The sequence below is a fragment of the Lethenteron reissneri genome, unplaced genomic scaffold (assembly GCF_015708825.2).
Source record: "Lethenteron reissneri isolate LAM-NWPU_2019-01 unplaced genomic scaffold, ASM1570882v1 scaffold_1639, whole genome shotgun sequence".
Taxonomy (NCBI): domain Eukaryota; kingdom Metazoa; phylum Chordata; class Hyperoartia; order Petromyzontiformes; family Petromyzontidae; genus Lethenteron; species Lethenteron reissneri.
This window is the reverse complement of record NW_026891376.1, coordinates 1,618,850-1,641,157: the sequence shown is the minus strand read 5'-3', so window position 1 is coordinate 1,641,157 and position 22,308 is coordinate 1,618,850. Positions and strand designations below refer to the sequence as shown.

At 46.4% G+C, this 22,308-nt stretch overlaps 1 protein-coding gene across 1 annotated transcript in view; it reads right to left on the bottom strand.

Annotated features, from left to right (window-relative positions):
* Positions 1-2,792: 2,792 nt before the first annotated feature.
* The window catches only part of LOC133363039 (chymotrypsin-like elastase family member 2A), a 33,456-nt gene continuing 13,940 nt past the window's right edge, over positions 2,793-22,308 (bottom strand). The window contains exons 4-9 of the mRNA XM_061582048.1: positions 15,893-16,021; positions 14,961-15,097; positions 12,759-12,901; positions 12,250-12,426; positions 4,492-4,780; positions 2,793-3,290 (exon numbers count right to left, since the gene is read on the bottom strand). Coding sequence (XP_061438032.1) covers positions 3,283-3,290; positions 4,492-4,780; positions 12,250-12,426; positions 12,759-12,901; positions 14,961-15,097; positions 15,893-16,021 — 883 coding nt within the window. The 3' untranslated portion in view covers positions 2,793-3,282. The remainder of the gene's footprint in view (positions 3,291-4,491; positions 4,781-12,249; positions 12,427-12,758; positions 12,902-14,960; positions 15,098-15,892; positions 16,022-22,308) is intronic.

Below are 22,308 nucleotides of genomic sequence, written 5' to 3'. Positions count from 1 at the left end.
GGCGGAGCCCAGTATGGGGGGCGTGTGGGAGGGGCGGCCGTTCACCTCGGGTCCAATTAGAAGCGAGGTGAATGGGGGTGGAGCCAGCAGGGCAGTATGGGAAGGCCGTATCTGACGATCCGGAAGGGGAGGAGTCAGGGTCACGTGGTAAAGAGGATATAGGTGGGAGCCCGGAAGGGATCGGGGTCAATTGCGGGAGTAAAGAGGCTGAGCCACGTTGGGTGGCCGGAGGGGATCCACGCCATCAGCCACGTGGCTGAAGGATCTTCGGCACGCCGTCGGCCAGCGGTGTGCGGAGTGGGGGGAGCGGAGGAGCTGTTGGAGGAGCGTGCGGGGGCGCGTGCGAGGAGACGCTGGTCCGCTGTCAGGACCAGCGGGGTGCGAGGAGGAAACTAAATAAAAGACCAACGGAGACCAGCAGTGCCTGACAAAGTCTTTTATTACATATATAAGAAAATCGATTACATAAAAAATAAGCAATATCACTCTTTATATTAATTTTTGGAAAAAGCATTTTTCCAACAGTCACCATACCATCCCCAAATGGACTGTATGGTGGAACGCCTGCATAGAACCCTGACAACCATGCTCTGTCAGACGGTTAGTGCGGATCAAACCGATTGGGATCTGCATGTTCCGGGAGTCCTGGCAGCATACAGGATGACTCCCCACGTTTCCACGGGATTTTTGCCATTTTCCTCATGTATGGGAGAGAAAATGAACGCTCCATGGAGGTTCAATTGGGTCTGTCAGAGAAGAAGGGTAAGACGATATTGCCTACGCCCCTGCAAATTACGCTGAAGCGCATTTCGGCAGAATGCGAAGCGGCCAATGTGAACACTGCCAAAGCGCAGGTGGCTATTGAAAGAAATGCAGGGCGGTATGACCATGTGCTGCCATGGACCATAGGGGACCAGGCGTGGTTGCACTGCCCACAGGTGCTGCTCTGAACGTCCCCTTAAATTGCATCGGCCATAGCAGGGTCCCGTGGAAGTAGTGGAAGTCAAATGGCCGCATTGCGTGCATATACGGGTGGGCCGTCGCAGTTGATTTGTCCACCCTTCCAAAACTGACACCTCATCTCCAAGCATTGTATGGCCGGTGTGTCAGAAGGATTGTGTTGTGCCGCCCACAGTTTCTGAGCCCCTGAAGGTTGGGGGGCCACGAGGTCTCGCTGAATGCGAGGGACCGCCGGCTGCGACCTGGCCTACATCACCTGCGAAGTTGGGGATGGAGCCAACTCCTCCCGGGCTTTTGTGTGAGCCCACATCACCTGTGAAGGATGTGAAGATTGCCTCCAAGGATGGATCAGCATCAAGGACTCGGTCGAAATGTTCTATGTTCCGATGAAAGGAATATCCCTGTGTGTGTGTATTAGGGGGCTTTGGGGTCGCGTTCGCGCATTACGCAGAGGGGGAATTTTGTATTTCTCTCCACCTCTCTTTTTCTCTTCTCTCCTCTCCCTACCTCTACCTTCAAGAGTTGTAGCTTGGGTTTTCCTTTTCGATTGCGGATTGTACTGCCCTAACAAAAACATTGTCATTGTCTTTTTTTTTTACTGTTTATTGTGGAACTCTTCTGTCCAACGTTTGATTTTGTTAGTATTAGCCGGGACGGCTATCTTTTAAACATGGAGGGGGGTGATGTAATGACAGGGAACCATCTGTTAACCTGGAGGGTTAATCACGGGTATGGGTGTGTTATATAATATCCAACTATAAGGGGGCGTAACTGGGCTAAGTTAAAGGTGAGGTCAGTCGGGAAGCTTCGGGAACCTGCAAGAGGGTTCTTGAAGGGGGCGTGGCCAGAGGCGGGGCCTGGCCACGCCGAGGAGTATATAGGGGGGACGTGACCGAAGGTTCGGGGCTGTCGTGGGGTCCGGGTCCTGGCTGCCGTCGCTGTCTTCGCCGTCATCTCTTCTTCATCATCCGACCGCATGTCCGATCCGCTGTTCGGCTCCCATCGTCGTCGTCGTTATATTCGTCAGCCAGCTATATAGTTAGATGCCGACGATGGGGCTGTGTTGATGGATAAGCTATGCATAGCCCCGTATGTCGCTCAGTGATTGTGCCTGTAAGTGTGAGAAATAAATAAGGAGCTCTCTACACGTCGTGTCTCGGAAATCGCTCACTACACATGTGTTAAACCAATGGTGCTGATAAGATGCACTCAAAGATGGAAGACCATGTGGCTGATGGGATGTGTAAACATAACTTTTATATTTTACATGGAGGGACAGATTTAATGTGAATGAGGCAAATTGTCTGATTATTTATGTATTTGTATCATGTCCACGTGATGCGAGCACATCCGATGAACTCCATCACAATCATCATCACTCTCATTAAATCTATAAATCTTTTATTACAAATACATTTACATAGCATCACTGAAATCAAGCAAATGTTATAAAGGCAATCACAAAACTCGGCAAATAGATAATTCCCTCAATACACAACACAACGTAATATGTACCGTCATTGTGGAGAATACTCTTTGGTTCTTTCGGTAAAGTTACGTAGGTATAAAAATAAAATAAATCACGATGTTTCGGGCGCAACACAAGCGTCCGTCATCAGGTGGGAAAGCATGGCCTGCTGCTGATGCAGACTGTTTTAAAACACTTGATGCAGACTGTTTAAAAACACTATTTTAAAACAGTCTGCATCAGCAGCAGGTCATGATTTCCCACCTGATGACAGACGCTTGTGTTGCGCCCGAAACGTCGTGATTTATTTTATTTTTTTACCTACGTGACTTTACCGAAATAACCAAAGAGTATGGATTCCTGCAGTCACGAAAGCTTAAAATCAAGATTGTGGAGAATTTATATGCTGATGAGACTCTGAATGTCGAAACCGGTCCAGAGTATTTCTCGTACTAAACTAATGGTTCAAACAAAAGCTTGACATTGCTGCTGATGTGTCACTAAATGTGGAAACTGATGTGTAATTTGTGGTGGAGAGAGTTTATTTGCTCACAGAGCTCGGCCAATAATTGGTTCGATGTTATTGTAATAATCAGTTTCATGTAAATTAGTGTTTATATGTAAGTATGTTCATATAATCGTGTATATATGTTACTTATGTTAATGTATGAATAATGATAATTGTCCAACGTTTTAACTCCCCAATTCCTAGCTCATTTGAATAAATCTTACTCAATTTCCCAAAACACATGTGTTTAGTAGGTATATCTTATAATCTGGTACATGTGTTTATGAGATGACTGTGTTTGCTGTGTTTAATTCTTGAGTACATTGCAAACATAATCAGCATCACTTCATAAGCCTGCAAAACACAGACACAACAGAGTTACACAAGGCTAATGGAGAGCCACAGCCTCGCACAAAAACACACAGACTCACGTACACATGCACTCACAGGGAGAGACGGAAACTCACATAGAGACATGCAGATTCACAGAGATGCACAAACTCGCAACAAGACACAAGGACTGACAAAGACACAAATTCCCATACATAAACACACACACTCCCACAAATACATACAGACTCACACAGGGACTCATATACTCCCACAGTGACACAATTATAATCCTCATTAGAGTGTCTCCATTGTATGGTCGTACTTTACTCCATTGCGATTACAACAGCATCAATCATTTCCCCTTTCTGGCAGCAGACAAATACACGAGGACAGCTGCCACTGGGGGTGCTATAGGCGAAACCATATTAGAGGTTTTGGGTTAGATTGCGTAAATATAAATGCGTTGTTAAACCTGCCACCACCTGTCACAGCCAATTAGTAAGGTTTGTCACGTTAATAGAACGTGTCAATTCGTTACGAGTATAGCACAATGGTGTGTTGGAGAGTAAATCCACAACATTTACAATTCGTGACTTAAAGCTTTCGTGACTGCAGGAGTTCATATTCTTTGGGTCTTTCGGTAAAGTCACGTGACTTTACCGAAAGACTCAAAGAATGTTTACAATTCGAGTATGACGCTTCGCCAGTAATTACAACTAGCATAATCAGGCGATAGCCAGGTTTGTGGAGCGATCCCATTGTTTTGTTTTTAACCACGCAACAACATTCAGCACCCCGTATTATCAAACTAATGCATAGGGACAGCTGCCACTTGGGGTGCCATACGTTGACCACACAGCGGCAATCATCGCCCCCTACTGGCAACAGACGACTGCCCCAGGTCACTTTTGCAAATTCGACTATATTCTGATCTCTCACCTGGTTTCTCACCTTGAGCTCTGGCCTGGTCACACATTACATTTGACACTTGAACCTTCATCTTCTTGGTTCTTTCGGTAAAGTCACGTAGAAGGGAAGTAATAAAATAATAAAAATAAAACATAATAAAATAATTCTCACGACGTTTCGGCCACAACGCGTGACTTTACCGATAGAACCAAGAAGATGAATCCCTGCAGTCACGAAAGCTTTAAATCGAAATTGAACCTTCATCATTACTACGATGGCTGTAGTGATGCGTGTGGCTTTGTTTAACACTCACAGAACATCAGTGCGATACTGATGACGATTGATGCGGTGAACTCCCACATCAACACACTGCAAGGAGGGGAGGACGAATTCTTGGTCGTTGGGGACCAATCCCTGGTCGTCGGGGACGATTTACTGGTCGTCGGGGACGATGTACTGGTCGTCGGGGACGATGTACTGGTCGTCGGGGACGATGTACTGGTCGTCGGGGACGATTTACTGGTCGTCGGGGACGATGTACTGGTCGTCGGGGACGATGTACTGGTCGTCGGGGACGATGTACTGGTCGTTGTTGGTGATACCTGTACATCATAAGCAGCATTATTAATATCATCATTAACATCATAAGCAAGATTGATATTAAGATCAACATCATTCTTATCAGCAAAAAAGAACATTATCATCATCATGAAAATCATCATCACCAACATGAATAATATCATCATCCGCAAGATCAATAATACATTTATTATCAATATAATCTGCAACTTAAAGAACATGACCATCGTGCATACGTTTTATGAGTTTGCGTTCGGGTGCTTCATAATTAACAAAGTATGTGCGTGTTTATTTATCTTATCTTTTTTTCTTTTTCTTATATATAAAAGTCTCCGCGCGCTCGCGCTTGCGGTGGATTTGGCTCTCAGACGGTGGCCTTCACGTAGAATTTTTTTTGCCAGGCGGCACGCCCCAAGCCCCGCGGTGGGAATAGGCTTTTCCGTTTTCCCGTCCGTAAACTTTAAAGTAGTTTCATTAACACTTTTGTGCCGTTTCTATTATTAATTATTTACTTATTGCGCGCCATCGACCATACCAAATAACGACAATTGCGTTGGGGGGGGCGGACCCTGCCAAGTGATGCGCGTTCGCTCCAGCTCACGGGGGACATTTCCTTTTACGCGTTTAACAGCCAATACATACACACATGACGCTGCGGGTATTTCTTCACAGTGTGATGTCCTCATTCCCCCCCCCCCCCCCCAACACGATGCGTCCAGTTTATACTACAGACTCCGTAGATCATATTTTTTTAGTGCTTACGTAGCATTATTCTTGCACGCCCGGGGGATGCTGGGGGGGGGGCGGGTAGAGGCCCAGCCCCTAGCCTGGTAACGTGCCAACTCCGCCGCCTCGCCAATGTAGGCCAGGACGGGGCTACGCATGGCACAAGGCCTCAACATGGCTATGGTAAGTACAAAGTTCCTTTCTTCTTACGCTAACAACTCAAGTCCATTGTTTACTATTGTTGTGCAGATAATTAATCACGTTCATTGCTTATTATTATTATTAAACAAATACCTTGCCAGATATTACAAGAATTATGTTTGTGTGCAGATAACAACTCAGGTTCATTTTTTACCATTATCAAACAAGTTCACAGATGTTATAATAATTATGTTTGTGTGCACAAAACTAATTTTTCATTATTAGATTGCTAAGTATTCGCTTTTTTGCTGAGCTTTTATGACGCTGCGACGGTCTACTGCCAGTCTGTGATGTGGCCTGCTGCCTGCTGATTAATTAACGTCAGTGCACTGCCACTCTATTATCTACTCTGCTCATTTTCCTTTTGACCATTATGAGTATATGCCAGTCTATAATCTGTTGCCTGCTTCTTTACCTCACTCAGTGTACTGCCAGCCTTTCATGTCGACTGTATTCTGCTTTTTCAGCTGCTGCCCGTATTGCCAGCTTTTTATGTCGACTGTATCAATGCTTATGTCATTGAGTCTGGGTACTGGCAGTCTATAATCTAGACTGTAGCCTGCTTCTCAACTTACCTTTGCGTACTGCTGCTCTTTAATTTACACTTATTTCTGCTTATTTCTTCAATGCATTTCTATTGTTTCGATTGCTCACGTCACGCTATTTACTCATACGTAGTACTGCCATACTGATAGCTGGTCCATCATCGGGGATTGCTGTGCACGTCGATGTGTGTGTGAGTCGATGTGTGTGTGTTTGAGTCCATATGTGTGTGTTTGTAGGTCCATACGTGTGTTTAAGTCCATGTGTGTGTCTGCCTTTTCGACCGGACAATGCCCGATGTGTGTGTGTACGTCGAAGTGTTTGTGTGTGTGTCAGTCCAAGTGTGCGTGTCAGTCCATTTGTGTGCATATCAGTCGCTGTGTGTGTGTGAGTTCATGTGTGTGTGTTAGTCGATGTGTGTGCATGGCTCCATCTGACTGTGTAAGTCAATGTGCGTTTGTGTGTCTGTGTGTGTCAGTCGATGTGTGTGCATACGTCGATGTGTATGTGTGTGTCAGTCCATATGTCTGTGTGTTAGTCCACATGTGTGTGTAAGTCCATACATGTGTGTGCCACTCGATGTGTGTATGTAAGTTAATGCGTGTGTGTCAGTCGATAGGTGTGTGCTAATCCAAGTGTGTGTATCTAAAGTACATGTCTGTGTGTCACAGTCCATATGTGTATGTGTGTGTAGGGCAATGTATGTGTCAGTCTATGTATGTGTGTAAGTCTAGTCCGGCAAAACAACCCCCTACCTCCTTGCGGTGCCGGACGGGCAACACTGTCGTGGACATTGCTGTGTGGGGAGGACCAATGCCCATTGGCCTCTCCCCTCATGGCGTGTGTTACCACCACAGTGGCTAAACGGGGGCTCTGGACGGGTGTGAGGGGCTGGTAACCCCTCCACCTTCAATTAATTACCACGAGATTACGATATAAACATAGAAATGTAACAAATAAGCTTGTGCCAGAGGCCCCGGGGGGACAAGCTTCTATGACGTCTCCTGGCCAAACCACAATTGGCGGAGCCAGGAGATTGAATCTTCACCCTCGGGGCTCCTCCAGAAACAACTAAAAACCACTGCGGATGGCCACGTGGAACGTTCGAACGCTCACTGCGGAGGAGAGGCTGCCACTCCTTTGTCGGGAGCTGGACCGGTACCGCCTGGATCTTTGTGGCATTCAGGAGGTCCGGTGGACCAGTTCTGGCTCCTGCCACCATGCGGGATGGACAGTCCTCCACTCGGGGCAGGAGACTGCCAAACAACAGGGTGTGGCTCTTATTCTGAACAAAAGAATGAAGGGGGCGTGGGAGCGTGGCGGTGAGGTGTGGGAAGCTGTAAGCCCCAGGATACTTTGGGCTTGCCTTCCCATCAACCGGAGGCGAGGAGTGGTGGTCGTGGTTACTTATGCCCCCACCGAAGACGAACATCCGTGGAGGGATGCAGGCAAAGCCGATGAGTCAGATGCCTTCTATGACCTCCTGTCACAGGTGCTGGCTAAAGTGGACACTCGGGACAGAGTCATCTTGTTGGGTGACTTCAATGCCCGAGTTGGTCATGATGCTGGCACCTGGTCTGGAGTGATTGGAAGGCATGGGCCAGATCAGCTCAATAACAACGGTCGGAGGCTGCTAGATTTTTGTGCAGCCCATGGGCTTGTAATTACCAACACGCTCTTCCGGCATTGGCGCATCCACACAACATCATGGATGCATGCCGGGTCCAAGCAAGAACATCTGTTGGACTACATAGTGACGGACCAGCAGATGTGAGCCCATGTCCTTGACACCAGGACTTACCGTGGAGCTGATCTGCCCTCTGAACATCGACTGTAAGATGCGCCTGCCATTCTTCCACTCCGGTGGTGGGTGTACACCCAGGACCCCATTCCAACCTAAAGTGGCCTGGTTTCAGCTGATGAAAGTTGCAAGCGAGAATTTCATCATCGCTTGCAGCTGGGGTTAGCATCGTCCCCCACTCCTTCTGATGTCGAGGGTAAATGGGCGAGGTTTAGGACTGTGACTCATGCAGCTGCAATGGCTGGTTTGGGTACGCGGTCCAGACCTCCCCAGAAACCTTGGCTGACAAAGGAGGTGTTCAGGTTAGTTGAGAAAAAGCGACAGGCCTACTCTCATCGGCTACAGCATCCCACGTCAGAGAATGAGGAGGTTTACCGTAGCCTTCGCTCGGAGGTTTGGAGAGCCGTAAGGCGCTGCAAGGATGGGTGGTGGTCGCGGGTTGCTGAGGAGATGGAGTCTGCCTCAGTGGCCCGCGATCACAAATCATTATTTAACACCATCAAAAAAGTAACCTGCAGCACCACACCTATTACCATCATTAGGGGGAAAAACGGTGATCCAATCTCTGACCCCCAGGAACAGGTTTGCAGATTTGCTGAGCATTTCTGTGAGGTCCTGACGAAGGGGAAATCCCTCAGCCAGGAAAACATTATGGCCCAAAGTGGGGATAACCCTGCTGAGGCTGCGGTGCCTCGAATATTGGAAGAGGTCACCCCCTGTGAGTGGCTGGCTGAGGTGCCATCTGTTGAGGAAGTACTGAAGGCGATCCGGAGTCTGAGACCAGGAAAGGCACCGGGCAGAGATGATCTCCCAAGCGAAATGCTCAGGGAGGGTGGCGTTTGTGCACAGACTGCCCTATATGACAAGATAACAACAGTCTGGACCACTGGACGGGTTCTGTAGGATTGGAAGGGGGACCGCACAGACTGTAACAACTTCAGGGGCATCTCACTCCTCAGTGTGCCGGGAAAGGTCCTGGCAAGGATTATTCAACATCGCCTTGCTAGGCACGCTGAGGAGAGGCTTGTGGAGCCCCAATGCGGTTTCAGGAAAGGGCGGTCCTGCACAGATGCCATATTTTCTGTCCGTCTGCTACAGCAGAGGTGTAGGGAATTCCAACAAGACCTACATCTCTGCTTTATTAACCTGGCCAAGGCCTATGATACCATCAGTAGGCCTGGGCTCTGGGTTGTTCTTCGTGCTTTCGGAGTCCCTGACCCTCTGCTCACGATCATTAAGGACCTTCATGATGGTGAGCGGCCCCGCGTCAAACTACGTGGCCGTCAGTCAGAGCCATTCCCTCTACACCTTGGGGTGTGACAGGGAGGTCCTCTGGCTTCCACATTATTTAACATATCTTTTGACCACATAGTTCGTAAAGCCTTCAATGGCTGTACTGGAGGAATTACCATATGGTACAGATACAATGGGAGGCTGATCGATGCCCGGGTGCGGTCAATGGATGGCTCCCTATTGCTCAACCATTTTATGTATGCCGATGCTTTGGTGATTGCTGCTCACTCAGAGGAGGAGTTGGAGGCACTGCTGCTGAACCTGGAGCTTGCCACTAAGAGGTGGTGGCTTACCATCAGCCCCACCAAAATTAAGCACGTGCCTGGGTATTTTGTACCATCGGACAATCCACCCCCACAACTGACAATTGGTGAGCGGAAGTTGTGGAGAGTTTGGAGAGATTCCCATACCTGGCCAGTGTGCTCATGACCGGCTCCGGTTTCACAGCAGAGGTCTCACTCCAAATCAGTCGAGCGCCATTATCTTTTTATTGGCTGCGTTACGCTGTGTGGAAGCTACCTGGTCTCTCGCTCCACATGAAGCTCCAGGTCTTCTCGCCCACGCTAATTCCCTCCCTTCTCTACACTTGCGAAACGTGCACCCCCCTAATGGAACATCTTCGCCGGTTAGAAACATTTAGGCTGGCTTGCTAACGATCCATCCTGGGTTTAACCATATGTGTGTGTGTGCGTCTAAGTCGATGTGTTTCTATGTGTGTGGGTCGATGTCTGTGTGTAAGCCCATTTGTCTGTTTGCCTTTTTCGCCCGGGCAACGCCGGGTTCTTAACGCTAGTATATATATACACATTGAGGTGCTGATCGATGCTCGGGTATGGTCAAGAGATGGCTCCCTATTGGTAAACCATTTTAGGTAATTGCTGCCCACTCTGAGAAAGTGTTGGACATGCCACTGCACCTGAAAAATCCTACTTCGAGATGGAGCCTTACCATCTACCCCACACAAAAGGCACCTACCTGGGTATTTTATGTCATTGAATGTCCTCTCCTCCCTTTCACTCTCTATGAGGGAAGGGGCAGTTATGGAAAGAGTGGATAAGAGTTCGTACCTGGGCAGTGTGCTTATTACCAGCTCTGGTGTGGCAGGAGAGGTCTCACTCTGAATCCGTCAAATGTTAATTATATTTTCATCAGCTGAATAATGCTGTGTGGAAGCTACCTGGTCTATTGATCCATATGAAGCTGCGAGTGTTCTTGGCCACAGTGATGCCTTCTCTTCTCTGAGCTTACAAAACATGGAGCCCTCCAAGGGAATGTCTGCGCTGTCTTTAAACATTCAGGCTTGCCTGCCGATGATCTTTCTTGGATCAAAAAAATTGCATTGCGTGACAGACTCACATATCCTTGTAAGATCTGGACACACTCCAATTAATGAGTTCTTCCAGCAGTCGAGACTGCATTGGCTCGGTCATCTAGCTTGCATGCCCAACCACTACATGCCTAAGCAGCTTCTGTTTGGCCAGATAGATAGGGCTAAACAGGCGCGGTCAGGGCTAGAGAAGAGAGGGACTGACGTATTACAGAAGGATATGGAGCTGATTGGACTTGCCAATGACTGGTACTAGCGATGTCCAGATTGGCCTCTGTAAAGGAGGTTCATGAAAGACGCTACTGGCCAGTTGGGGGCAGTCGTCCTCCAGCAAGAAAGGAGATTGCAGGAGTGACGCTCATAACAATAAGCTGGGTGCCTTGGCAGCTAAAACGTCATATGTCAGTCAAACCATCGCATCTGGGTTTGTCCTGTGACCTACTGCCAAAAAGCCTTCGATACGACACATGGCCTCAAAGTGGACTTAGCGTCGCACAAGCGCCGTGGTGACACCACTGCCACGTAGTGGCGAATGCTGGTTGATGTTGGTGGTGAAACATTCTGTGTGGCTCATTCTTTTTCTCTATGAGCGCTGTGCACAATTATACCATGAGCTTTGTGTTCAAATCGTACATCAAAACTTGGGGAGTTTGCTATCTTCTTCCACCTCCATTGGCTAGGGCATGTCTCCTCCATGGGCTGGGCCACGTCTCTTCCAAGGGCTGGGCCACGTCTCTTCCATGGACTGGGCCACGTCATCTGCTTGCGCTGGGCCAGGTCTCCTCCATAGAATGGGCCACATATCCTCTGAGTTAAGCCATGTTTATCCAAGTACGAGAGCAGTGCTTCCCAATTTTTGTTCATTCCATGGCACTCACGTTCGAGCTCACTCGATTTTCACGGCGCACAAAATCTAAAACTCACTTTGGTCCCGGAAGAGTGCGTGGGGATGAATTGTAGCTGAGAATTCGAGATACCCTTCTTCTACTGACCTCACCAAAATAAAGGAAATCAAGTGGCGCTGCAAAAATTCGCGACGAGAATATCCCCAACTGCTTAAGGGTATTTCCTGCCTGTGTGAGTCTCTGTGACTGTGTGTGCCTCTGTGCGTGGCTGCCTGTGCTTCCATTTCTCTGGGTATAGCTGTGTATCTCCGTCTCTTTGTGTGTATTCATGTTTGTGTGACTCTATCTGCGTCGGTGTGTGTCTTTATCTCTGTATATGTCTCCATGTTTCTCCGTGTCTTTGTGTGTCTCTCCGAGCCTCTTGTGTCTGTTTCTCTGTTTGTCTCCGTGTGTGTGGATGTCTCTGCATGTATCTCCATGTCTGCGTGTCAACCGTATGTCTCAGGAGTTGAGAGGGCTGGCGTGGGGGCTGACGGCTTTCCGTCGTACATTGCCGCCACTAATGCAGAGGGCAGGGCGGGAGATGGAGAGTGGGGGCTTGAGTTGAGTGGGTGAGTCACTCTTCGTATGAATCAGCGGGTAACTGATAATTATCTGTGCGAGTCATTTTCTGTATGCGTGAGTGAGTAGGTGAGTGAGACAAAAGAGATGCACAAACTCGTACAGAGACGCGCAGGCTCGTTATGAGTTACACACCGTTGTGGGGAACTGCATCCCCGTGATGGAGGTGATCCAGGCACTGTAGCCGGACACGCGGGTGAAGACGTTCGGCTTTGTGTCCAAGTTACAGCCTAAAGAAGACCCGAAGCTCGTGAGGCCGTGCACCTCCCACCCTCTGTCCGTCTTACAGTTCAGAGGGCCCCCGGAGTCTCCCTGCATATAAGGACAATTGTAATAATAGTAACAATGACTTAGTTGTATACAGAATAATTCATGACTATTGGCATCTTGTAGCGCATGGCAATATGCAAGGTGTGGAGGCACGAGAAGGATCCGCAGACATGCCAATTAAACGAGTGATTGCATGTGGGAGGAAACAAGAACACCGACAGAAACAAAGCGTGTTCGAGGTGGCAACACTATCCGATACATCACAGCTGGATGGAATAGATGGGGATTAGCAGGCTACACCACGTGCCACGGAAACTGTATAGCATTATGGGAAGCAACTGTGCATGAAGGGTGTGTATAACTATTACACTCACGTAGCAAGTAGAGTGAAGGCTGTCTCCTGCACAGATCATGCTGGGCTTCACTCTGGTCCCCCAATACTCGCTGCTGCTGCATTTGGCGTAGCTGACAAAGGGAAGCTTCGCTTGTTGAAGAGTGTCGGGTGATGGGCCATTGGCTGATGAAATGCAATAAATGTGGCAAATACAAAATAATAATTAGTGTTGTTGTAGTGTATACATTAAAAGAAGTAGGGGCGGTGACATGGCCCAGCCGTAGCATGCTAGCATCTTATAGAAGAGATTTGTGGTCCGACATCATCAGGACCCCTTGGTTATAACTGCAGGTGTATTTACCATACAATTCTAGGTTTTGCCTGTGTCAAAGTGCACATTAACCATCCCATAACATCATTTGAAAACAGTATGCCAGCGTCGTGGTCCCAAATTTTTAAAAAAAATGTATTTGGTTATTTTGGTAAAGTCACGTAGATAGAAAAAATAATAAAAATAACGTGAATAAAAATACCACGACGTTTCGATCACAACACAAGCGGTCGTTATCAGGAAAAGGGGTAAAGCCTCTAAAGGCACATTGTTTATAAAGGTTTGGAGATGGGCGTAGCCCAAGTGTATCAATGCATTGCTGCTGCATTGGCATTGCTGCTGCATTGCAATGTTGGTGCTGCCGCATTGGCATTGCTTGTGCTGCTGATACACTTGGGCTACGCCCATCTTCAAACCTTTATGAACAATGCGCCTTTAGAGGCTAACCCCTTTTCCTGATGACGACCGCTTGTGTTGAGATCGAAACGTCGTGGTATTTTTATTCACTGTATTTGTATTATTATGTTTTCTATCTACGTGACTTTACCGAAAGAACCAAAGAATATGAATTCCTGCGGTCACGAAAGTTTTAAGTCGAAAAAATATATATATTTGAAAATTGCTCAATTGGGATTATACATAGCATCATGGTCCCAACTGTGAAACGACTGCAGCCTATCTTAAAACAGCACCTTCATGATATCCTCGTGTCTTAATAATAGCGTGAAAATCAAATGGACTGAAACAATATTTTAGATCAGCAGACAATATGCCTCCCTACACATAAAAAAGATATTAGTGTTTTTTTATACATCTTATCAGCCACACGTCCTTCTTGCAATGTATAATTTGACCAGCATTGGTTTAAGCAATCCTGACTGCTGATAAGACAATGAATGTTGACAATGTTCCAGAGTTTTGGTTGTATGGAACTAACGCTGATGAAATTATGTACTCTCAGAGTCTTTGTTTTTTTGGCGTGTTTCTCAATGTGAAAACTACATTTTAGGTGGGAATCAAGTAAGAACAAGAGGAATTTATAAGAGAGAACAACATTTCAAATTGAGGAACTGCAAAGAGTAAAAGAAAGTGTGGTTGATGAATTTGGAAATGCATGCATTCAATGTCGACTGCCTTTTATAGAAGTAAATATTTACGCGATCTAACCCAAAAACCTCTATTATGGATAACCGAATGGCATTAATACTTCTATTAAAGGCAACCGACATTAAATGCATACATTTACAAAATTCATAAACCATACTTTCTTTCACTCTTTGCAGTTCCATAATTGAAAACGTTGTTCTCTCTAATAAATACCTCTGTATCTGACTTGATTCCCACCTAAAATGTAGTTTTCACATTCAGAAACAAGCCAAAAAAACAAAGACTCTGAGAGTGCATAATTTCATCAGCATTAGTTTCCACACAATCAAAACTCTGGAACATTGTCGACATTCATTGTCTTATCAGCAGTCAGAATTGCTTAAACCAATGCTGGTCAAATTATACATTGCAAGAAGGACGTGTGGCCGATGAGATGTATAAAAACACTCATATTTTTTCGTTTAGGGAGGCATATTGTCTGCTGATCTAAAATATTGTTTCAGTAAATTTGATATTCACGCTATTATTAATCTCAATAATGGATGATATTGGTCGCGAAAGCCTACGTGTTAAGCCATTTGGTTATGTGGATAGTAATGAAATCATATTGCAGTTTTCTTTGTAATTTGAGGACAGAAGATTCAGGAAAATATAGGGTTATATCATAAGCATAGACATTTATTTATGTACACAATTGCTTTGTGCTGGCATTATTTATACAAAGGGAGAAGCACGATGGACCTTTGTTGATCCTGGAAAAGACAGACGTTACCAAATATAATGTTTTGTTTGTTTGGTCCTTACTTGACAGACTTCCCCAGCCGGTCGCAAAACACTCGGGGTTGTTGGACAGGATGTGTTCCGGGTACGGCAGGGTCGCAGGTTGGGTCGTGTTGGTGATCGGCACAGATTCATTGAGCTCAATGAGTGCAATGTCAAACCTGCATGGGTTGGTGCGGGCACGGTGAGTGGACAATGGACGAAGGGGAAGTGGAGTTTACGGTAACAGTGCATGAGGAATTATACACGGGTCATCGTTTTCAGAATCATTCAAGTTGCATGGTGAATACGACTCTAGCCACTGCAAGGCACCTACTCTAAGGCACCTTGTGATATATTTGCCCTTATTTCTGAGTTACATGGTAAGGGTTTGCCGTACAATGTCTTGGTCATGCCAGCACTAGAAGGAGCTCTATATGATATTTGGTTCACAGATATGGTGGGTGGGGAAAGGTGGATATACCCACAATTAATGTCATCATATAGGACCTGACGATCGATTGTGCTGTGTACATTTTACTGCTAGGTGAGGAGAGGTGAGAGCAAAAAAAACGTCTTAATTTATCCAACTGCCATGCCAGGAGATTGAATAAAACTGGGGACCTCTGGATTGCAAGTCCAATGTGATAACCATTGTACCACTATGGCAGCTCCATTTGTTTCTTAATTTAATAAAATATAAAACACACGGTTATTGCTCTATACAATCCTGTATGTGCGGGAAACTTGTAACTGATTGTTCTTTACCATGTGTTTGAATGTGGTTACCTGTAACACAAAATCAACTATTTGAACAATTTTAAAGTGTAAAAAATTTAAATGTTCCCCATCTCCATCGACCCACGCTGACCAGCGTGGTAGTGTATGCCCATATAACCTACACATCTCGCCATAGGTGTGATGAAGCCCTTATCCAACAGTGGATTGACCAATGGGCTATACATGTATATACGTACCCATAGTCTATAAAGCTTGCATTCCATCTCGGATGGACGTGTGTATTCTTGATTTGCACATGAAGTTGTCCCTCTTCAATCATTTTCAAATTGTGTTTTCCAAGACGCACGGACTGAGAATAATTAGTGCTGTGGGAGATAAAGGGCAGCAGGAGATTAGAAGGATTAATGAGGTACAAGGATCGGACGCTCACTTCATAACAGTTCTTCGTTTTGAGAAACACGTTCCTTCGGAGTCGGCAGGTAGGAACTTGGTTGGACAGCACATTCGTGTTGATGTCGGGCACGAGATCCGGATTGAGATGGTACCGGACGTCGTTCACGCGCAGCACGGAGACGTGCCGTTCAACGAGATGCTCCGGCCGGGTGCACTGCTCGGCGACTTGCTCATTGGTGAGGCGGAACACAATGGGAAGCTGTTCGACGGGGCCGGCGTCGACGATGGTCTTATTGGCCTCAAAGAGAAACTCATTGCACGACGCGCACGCCGCGATGCGCCCCGTGCCGGGGTCACGGGCAGCCGCACTGCGCTGACAGTGCACAGCGTCGTCGTGGCCTACCGCGCCGCCAATGGCTCGCAGGATCCGCTCGCAGACCGCGGGTCCGTTAGGCCCATGCAGGTTCTCATCATTGAAAACAAAGGCGTCGGGATGGTTTGCGCACAGGTGGAAATACAGCAGCGCCAAACGCGGATCCTTCGCGAAATTTTGCGACTTCGCCAGGAACCTGACGGTCTCCTCACTAGGGTCCTGCTCAGCGAGAGCGGTCTCGGCTAGAGACGCCAGCATGGCGTCCTCAGTATCGACGCTGACGCGTCGCTTCTCGGCCTTCACAACGCGCGCACGCTCCAGTCGAGCAGCACGCTCTTCGGGCATCTCGTCCTTTATTGTGCGCCCGCCGCCGTACTGTGGCCAGACGTCGCCAATGGTTGCGAACATCCCCACTTTCTCCACACCGCCGATGGTTGCACTGAACGTCGGCGATCGCGCCAGAAAACTTTTGCAGTCAAGCAAACTGCAATATGCCAGTCACAGTCACTGAACTGCGCAGAGTGCACGACAGACAAATATGCACGACAGACAGCCAAATAATCCCTGGTGGGCAGTGTGGAACCTGTTGTTCCTCCCTGTATAAGATTCAAATACTGTCAATAATAGCTGTATTATAATAAAATACTGTCAATTATCCTTTTTCACACTCACGATGTATGTATCATGTCAGAAAAATTTATAAATAAGAAATGCCAAACCTATTTTTTTCAAATTAAGAAATGGCAACCTCGTGTCTTACCCACAAATGTAGCAACTACCCAAAGCGTTGAGTAGGCACGTAAAATAAATTCATCAACTGAAATTGATTATGCTCCTGACAAATAAACAAGTCACGTGAGATTAGATTATTTACAATGCATGTACATTACATGCCAATGTTCATCATCATCAGCCATGCTCAATCTACTGCTGGGAGAAAAGGTTCCCCAATATTTTCCCCGATATTGTCACCATCCCTCATGATCTTGTGATCCACCCAGCTCATGCGCATGAGATGATCTCATTGCTTCATCTCTGTGGTGGTTATTTTCTCACACGTGTTTTCTCCATCGGTTGACATTCCATCCCAAGTTCTGTCCACTTGCTATTATCCCTTTTAGTCACGATGTGTCTTGGGCAAGCCTAATTAAAACTCTACTTGCATTTTTGCAATGTTGAATTGAGGAGAAAGTAAAGTAACCAAAAAATAACTGTATGAATTAAAATAGAGATGGTCAAAATGGGAAAAAATAATGAAATAATGACTGTAAATCTATCACAATTAATTGAAAAACTGGAAAGTGTGCTGGGAGTGGGGGGGGGGGGACTCCAGTTGAATCGTAAACATGGCCACAGGCAGCCAATGCCACCATGCACACATGTCCAGTTAGGGTTGTTCATTGAATTTTTAAGGGTGTTGCGATAATTGCATGCACAAAAGCCTATTAAAAAAAGCATTACCAATCTTCAGCACACCCACAATGAGTGAAATATGGTCAAAACAAGCTCAATGACTGACATGGCGTGGTTAGGCCTTCATCTAGCAGTGGCTTGACCAAGTGGTGTACGTTTATTATATTGTTTATATTGTATCTATAATGATCAGAACAATGACATTGCAACATGCGTCTGTAAAAATGCGTGCCATGCGCCAAGCAGTTTGATCAAGTACTCAAAAAGTACATGGCCACAGGCAGCCAATGCCACCATGCACACATGTCCAGTTAGGGATGTTCATTGAATTTTTAAGGGTGTTGCGATAATTGCATGCACAAAAGCCTATTAAAAAAAAGCATTACCAATCTTCAGCACACCTACAATGAGTGAAATATGGTCAAAACAAGCTCAATGACTGACATGGTGTGGTTAGGCCTTCATCTAGCAGTGGCTTGACCAAGTGGTGTACGTTTATTATATTGTTTATATTGTATCTATAATGATCAGAACAATGACATTGCAACATGCGTCTGTAAAAATGCGTGCCATGCGCCAAGCAGTTTGATCAAGTACTCAAAAAGTAGAAGATTATAGATTCCATGACTTAGGAATCAATACAATATTCCATAAGCAAATGGTACAAATCGATAATAAAAGTGCAGGAGATACAAAACGCTGAGTACGCTTCGCCAGTACTCTAACTTACCATACGATATTATATGTGCATAGGCAGCTTATTCTGCGTCAAGAGATACGAGAAAATAGCTTATCAATATACTCGTGGTGTTTTTAGTGATAAAGCAAATATCTGTGGAGTCACGTACCGCCTTGAAGACTCTTAATAGAAGACTCTTAATATTTACGTTGAAGCCTATTCGCCATTGTTTGAAGCACCATCGGTGGGGGAGGGAGAGAGCACAGAGGTGGTGGGGTGGGAAAGGACTGGCACCAAGATGGCCTCGAGTTGCATGGGAGAGTTAACGCAGCGAATAAGATGCACGACACACAGACAAATAATCCCTGGTGGGCAGTGTGGAACCTGTTGTTCCTACCTGTATGTATAAAAAATAACTAGACTTTAGGTAGCCAGGCAGATAGCCCCCTTAACTATCGCCCCCCCCTCCCTTAGGCCCCTCCCCTGAACCTCCTCCCTTAGGCCCCTCCCCTGACCCTCCTCCCTTAGGCCCCTCCCCTCTCCGTACCCGGAAGAAGGTCTCCACCAATCAAAGAGCTGTTTATGTTATATATTTATTTATGCACGACAAACAAACAGACAGTCAGACAAACAGACAGACAATAAATCCCTGGTGGGCAGTGTGGAACATTGTTCCTACCTGTAAAAAAAACACATTCACTCCGGCCCTACCATGTGGCCGAAATGTCTGATGCGTGACAGTCAACCCAATTTTTTTTTTAATTATAAGACCTGGAATTCAGCGAGATTAAGTAAAAATCCAAAATGTATTTGATAATTTTTTTGTACAATCATTGTTGATCGCATTGAGACCATGAATTCATCACACTTGAGAACAGCGATTAAATCACGCCTCTGTTTGTGCAAGTGTATGGGTCTCGATGTAAGATATGGGGTGACCAGGTGTCAAAGTGTCCACACGTGTGCCTTTGTATGTATGTATGTTGAACTTTTTTCTGACTGTGTGTAGTCAACCATTCTAATCGGAGGTGTGGGGGAAGGACAACAAACTAATCACTAAAAGCAGTTATAAAGAAATGGGTTTCCAATATAGATTTACCAAAAAGCCACTGCGAGGATGACCAGAGTTTATATGATGGATTGTGGTCCTTAACGAGATCAACAAGGTTTGTGGTTCATTTATAGCAAACACTTTGTGTGTAATGAGTGAGACGTTATAATGTATTCGTTCAGCAACCTGAAGCCAATGCAGCTTAGGAAACACCGGACGGAAGCTGTGCTTTCTGTGTGGAGTTTGTACGTTCACCCATATAGAGTGTGAGTGTAAGTGTTTGATGTTTGGGCTGGACAGTCCTTCACTCGTTGCAGGAAACTGCGACAGGGAGTAACTATTCTCAAAAACAAAAGAATGAAGGGGGTGTGGGAGCGTGGCGATGAGCTGTCGGAAGCTGTAAGTCCCAGGCTACATTGGGCTCACCTCGCCCATAAATGGGAGGTGAGGAATAGTGATAGTGGTGGCTTACGCTTCACCAAAGACGAAAATCAGTGGAAGGATACAGGTGTAGTGGAGGAACGCGCGCGGGGGGTTGCAAAGAGTGTGCACGCATGCGTGAGCTGCGGACAGTGAGGTCACATCAGGGCGAGCAGGTGCAGAGAGGGAGACAGGGAGAGAGCAACCAGGGAGAGGCGACCAATGAAGATGCATAGCGGTGATTGGCTGGCTGCAAATGCAAACTCGGTGTAGGCGCCTCGCAGACGGGAGATGGAGGTGATAAGCGTGGCGGAGACGCCTCGTGAGCGACAGCTCAACGAGAGCCACCTAAGGTCTCTTAATGAGTGAGTGCATATTTGCTGATGTGCGGAGAAACGCAGTTGAGTTGGTTGGAGTGAAGACAGAAGAATTATTACAAGAGAAGTCCGCTCTCCACACCTCGTCCTCTCCAGCGGTGTTGGCTGATTCCCTGCTGGAGGCATGGGCGAGGTTGGAGGAGTGAGGGTAGACAGGCTAGCAGTAGAGAGGCTAGTGTAAGTCTAAGTGTGATAAGGCAAGCAGTAGAGAAGCTGGCAGAGTGTATAGTAAGGGATAGTAGTGGAGAAGCTAGCAGAGTGCAACATAGCAGGCTAGCCGAGCAAGAGAGAGTGAGCATAGCATAGCAGACGAGCAGTACAAGAGGAAGAGTTGCGACGAAAATGCGTGGTTTTGAACGCGAGTTCTGTACGAATAAAGTGACACAGGAGAAAAATAAGTTTTCCGCACGAAAAACACCACTACACAGACAAGGCTGATGAGTCAGATGCATTCTATTAGCTCCATATCCCAGGTGATGGCTAAAATGTCCCTTAGGATAAAGTAATCTTGCTCGGTGACTTTAATGCTAAAGTAGATCATGACGCAGGCACCATGGCTAGAGTGATTGCAAAGCATGTGCCAGACCAGGTCAATAACAATGGTGGGAGGCAATTCGAATTCTGTGCAGCCCATGGGCCTCTACTCACCAACACAATGTACGAGCATTGGCACATCCATACAATATTATTTATGCACGCTGGAACCAAGCAAGAACATGTGATGGACTATATAGTGATGGAAGAGCGAATTCAGGCCCGTATCCTTCACACCAGGACCTACTATGGAGTTGATCTGCCCACTAATCATCGGCTTGTGATCTTCCATTTTTTTGCTGTGGTGGTGGGCATCCACTTGGGACTCCACTCAAACCCACAATAGCCTGGTCTAGGCTCGCTGATAAAAGTTGCAAGAAATAATTTCATCATCGTTTTCAGCTGTGGCTGTTTTTTACCCCTTCCTCATGATGACGAGAGGGAATCAGTGAAGGTTTAGGTCTTTAATTGCATTTAGTAGGCACTTCAAACCAAGCCCCATCTCACCATCGACAACATCTCACATCCGAGAAAAAACGTTTGAAAAGCCATGCAGCACTGCAGGGTTGAGGGGTGATATTGAGTTGCTGGGGAGGTTGATCCTGCCTTAGCAGCAATCAATCAAGAATCGCTCATAATTATAGAAAAAAATAACCGTCCGTACCACATCCATTAAAATCATTAAGGGAAAAAAGTGATGATCTGATCTCTAATCCCCAGAAACAGGTTTGCAAAATATATTTTTAAGTATTGAAGGGAGCTCAGATAAAATCATGAGTTAAGGTGTATTTGACCCTGCCGGGACTATGCTACCTCAAATATTGGAGTAAATAACCCCACCCTATAGGAGTGGCTAGCTGATGTGCCGTGAGTTGAGGAAGAACCAATAGCAATTTGAAGTCTGAGACCAAGTAAAGCACTGTGCAATGATGACCTCGCAAGAAAACTGCTGAAGTAGGGTGGCAATTGTGAGCAGGATACCACATATGACATTCTTACTGTAGTGAGTTCAACTGAGTCGCAGATGTATACCTGGAGGCAACACATGTATTTAACTCCAACACACGGGGTAACTTCCCCTTAACAGAATAACAACCTATGGTGGTGACCACCAGACTAACTACACTAATTATAACGTAACTAGCTACTACAGACCGGGACCACAACTCGGGTCCAGGTCCACGTGTTGGAGACTCGTTGAGTGGAGAACGTAGAACGTTGACGAAGGTTTCTTCAGGATGAACAACAACACCGGTCTCTCTGGGGACCCGGCTTATATTCTCTCCGGCGTGGCTGGCACCGCCCTTGGCCATGACCACCTTCCAGAATCCTCGAGCAGGATCTGGATCCCAACCACGTGACCACCCCTAGCCACCACTTTGGGCCTCTTTGGACACTTAACCGGTCAGGTG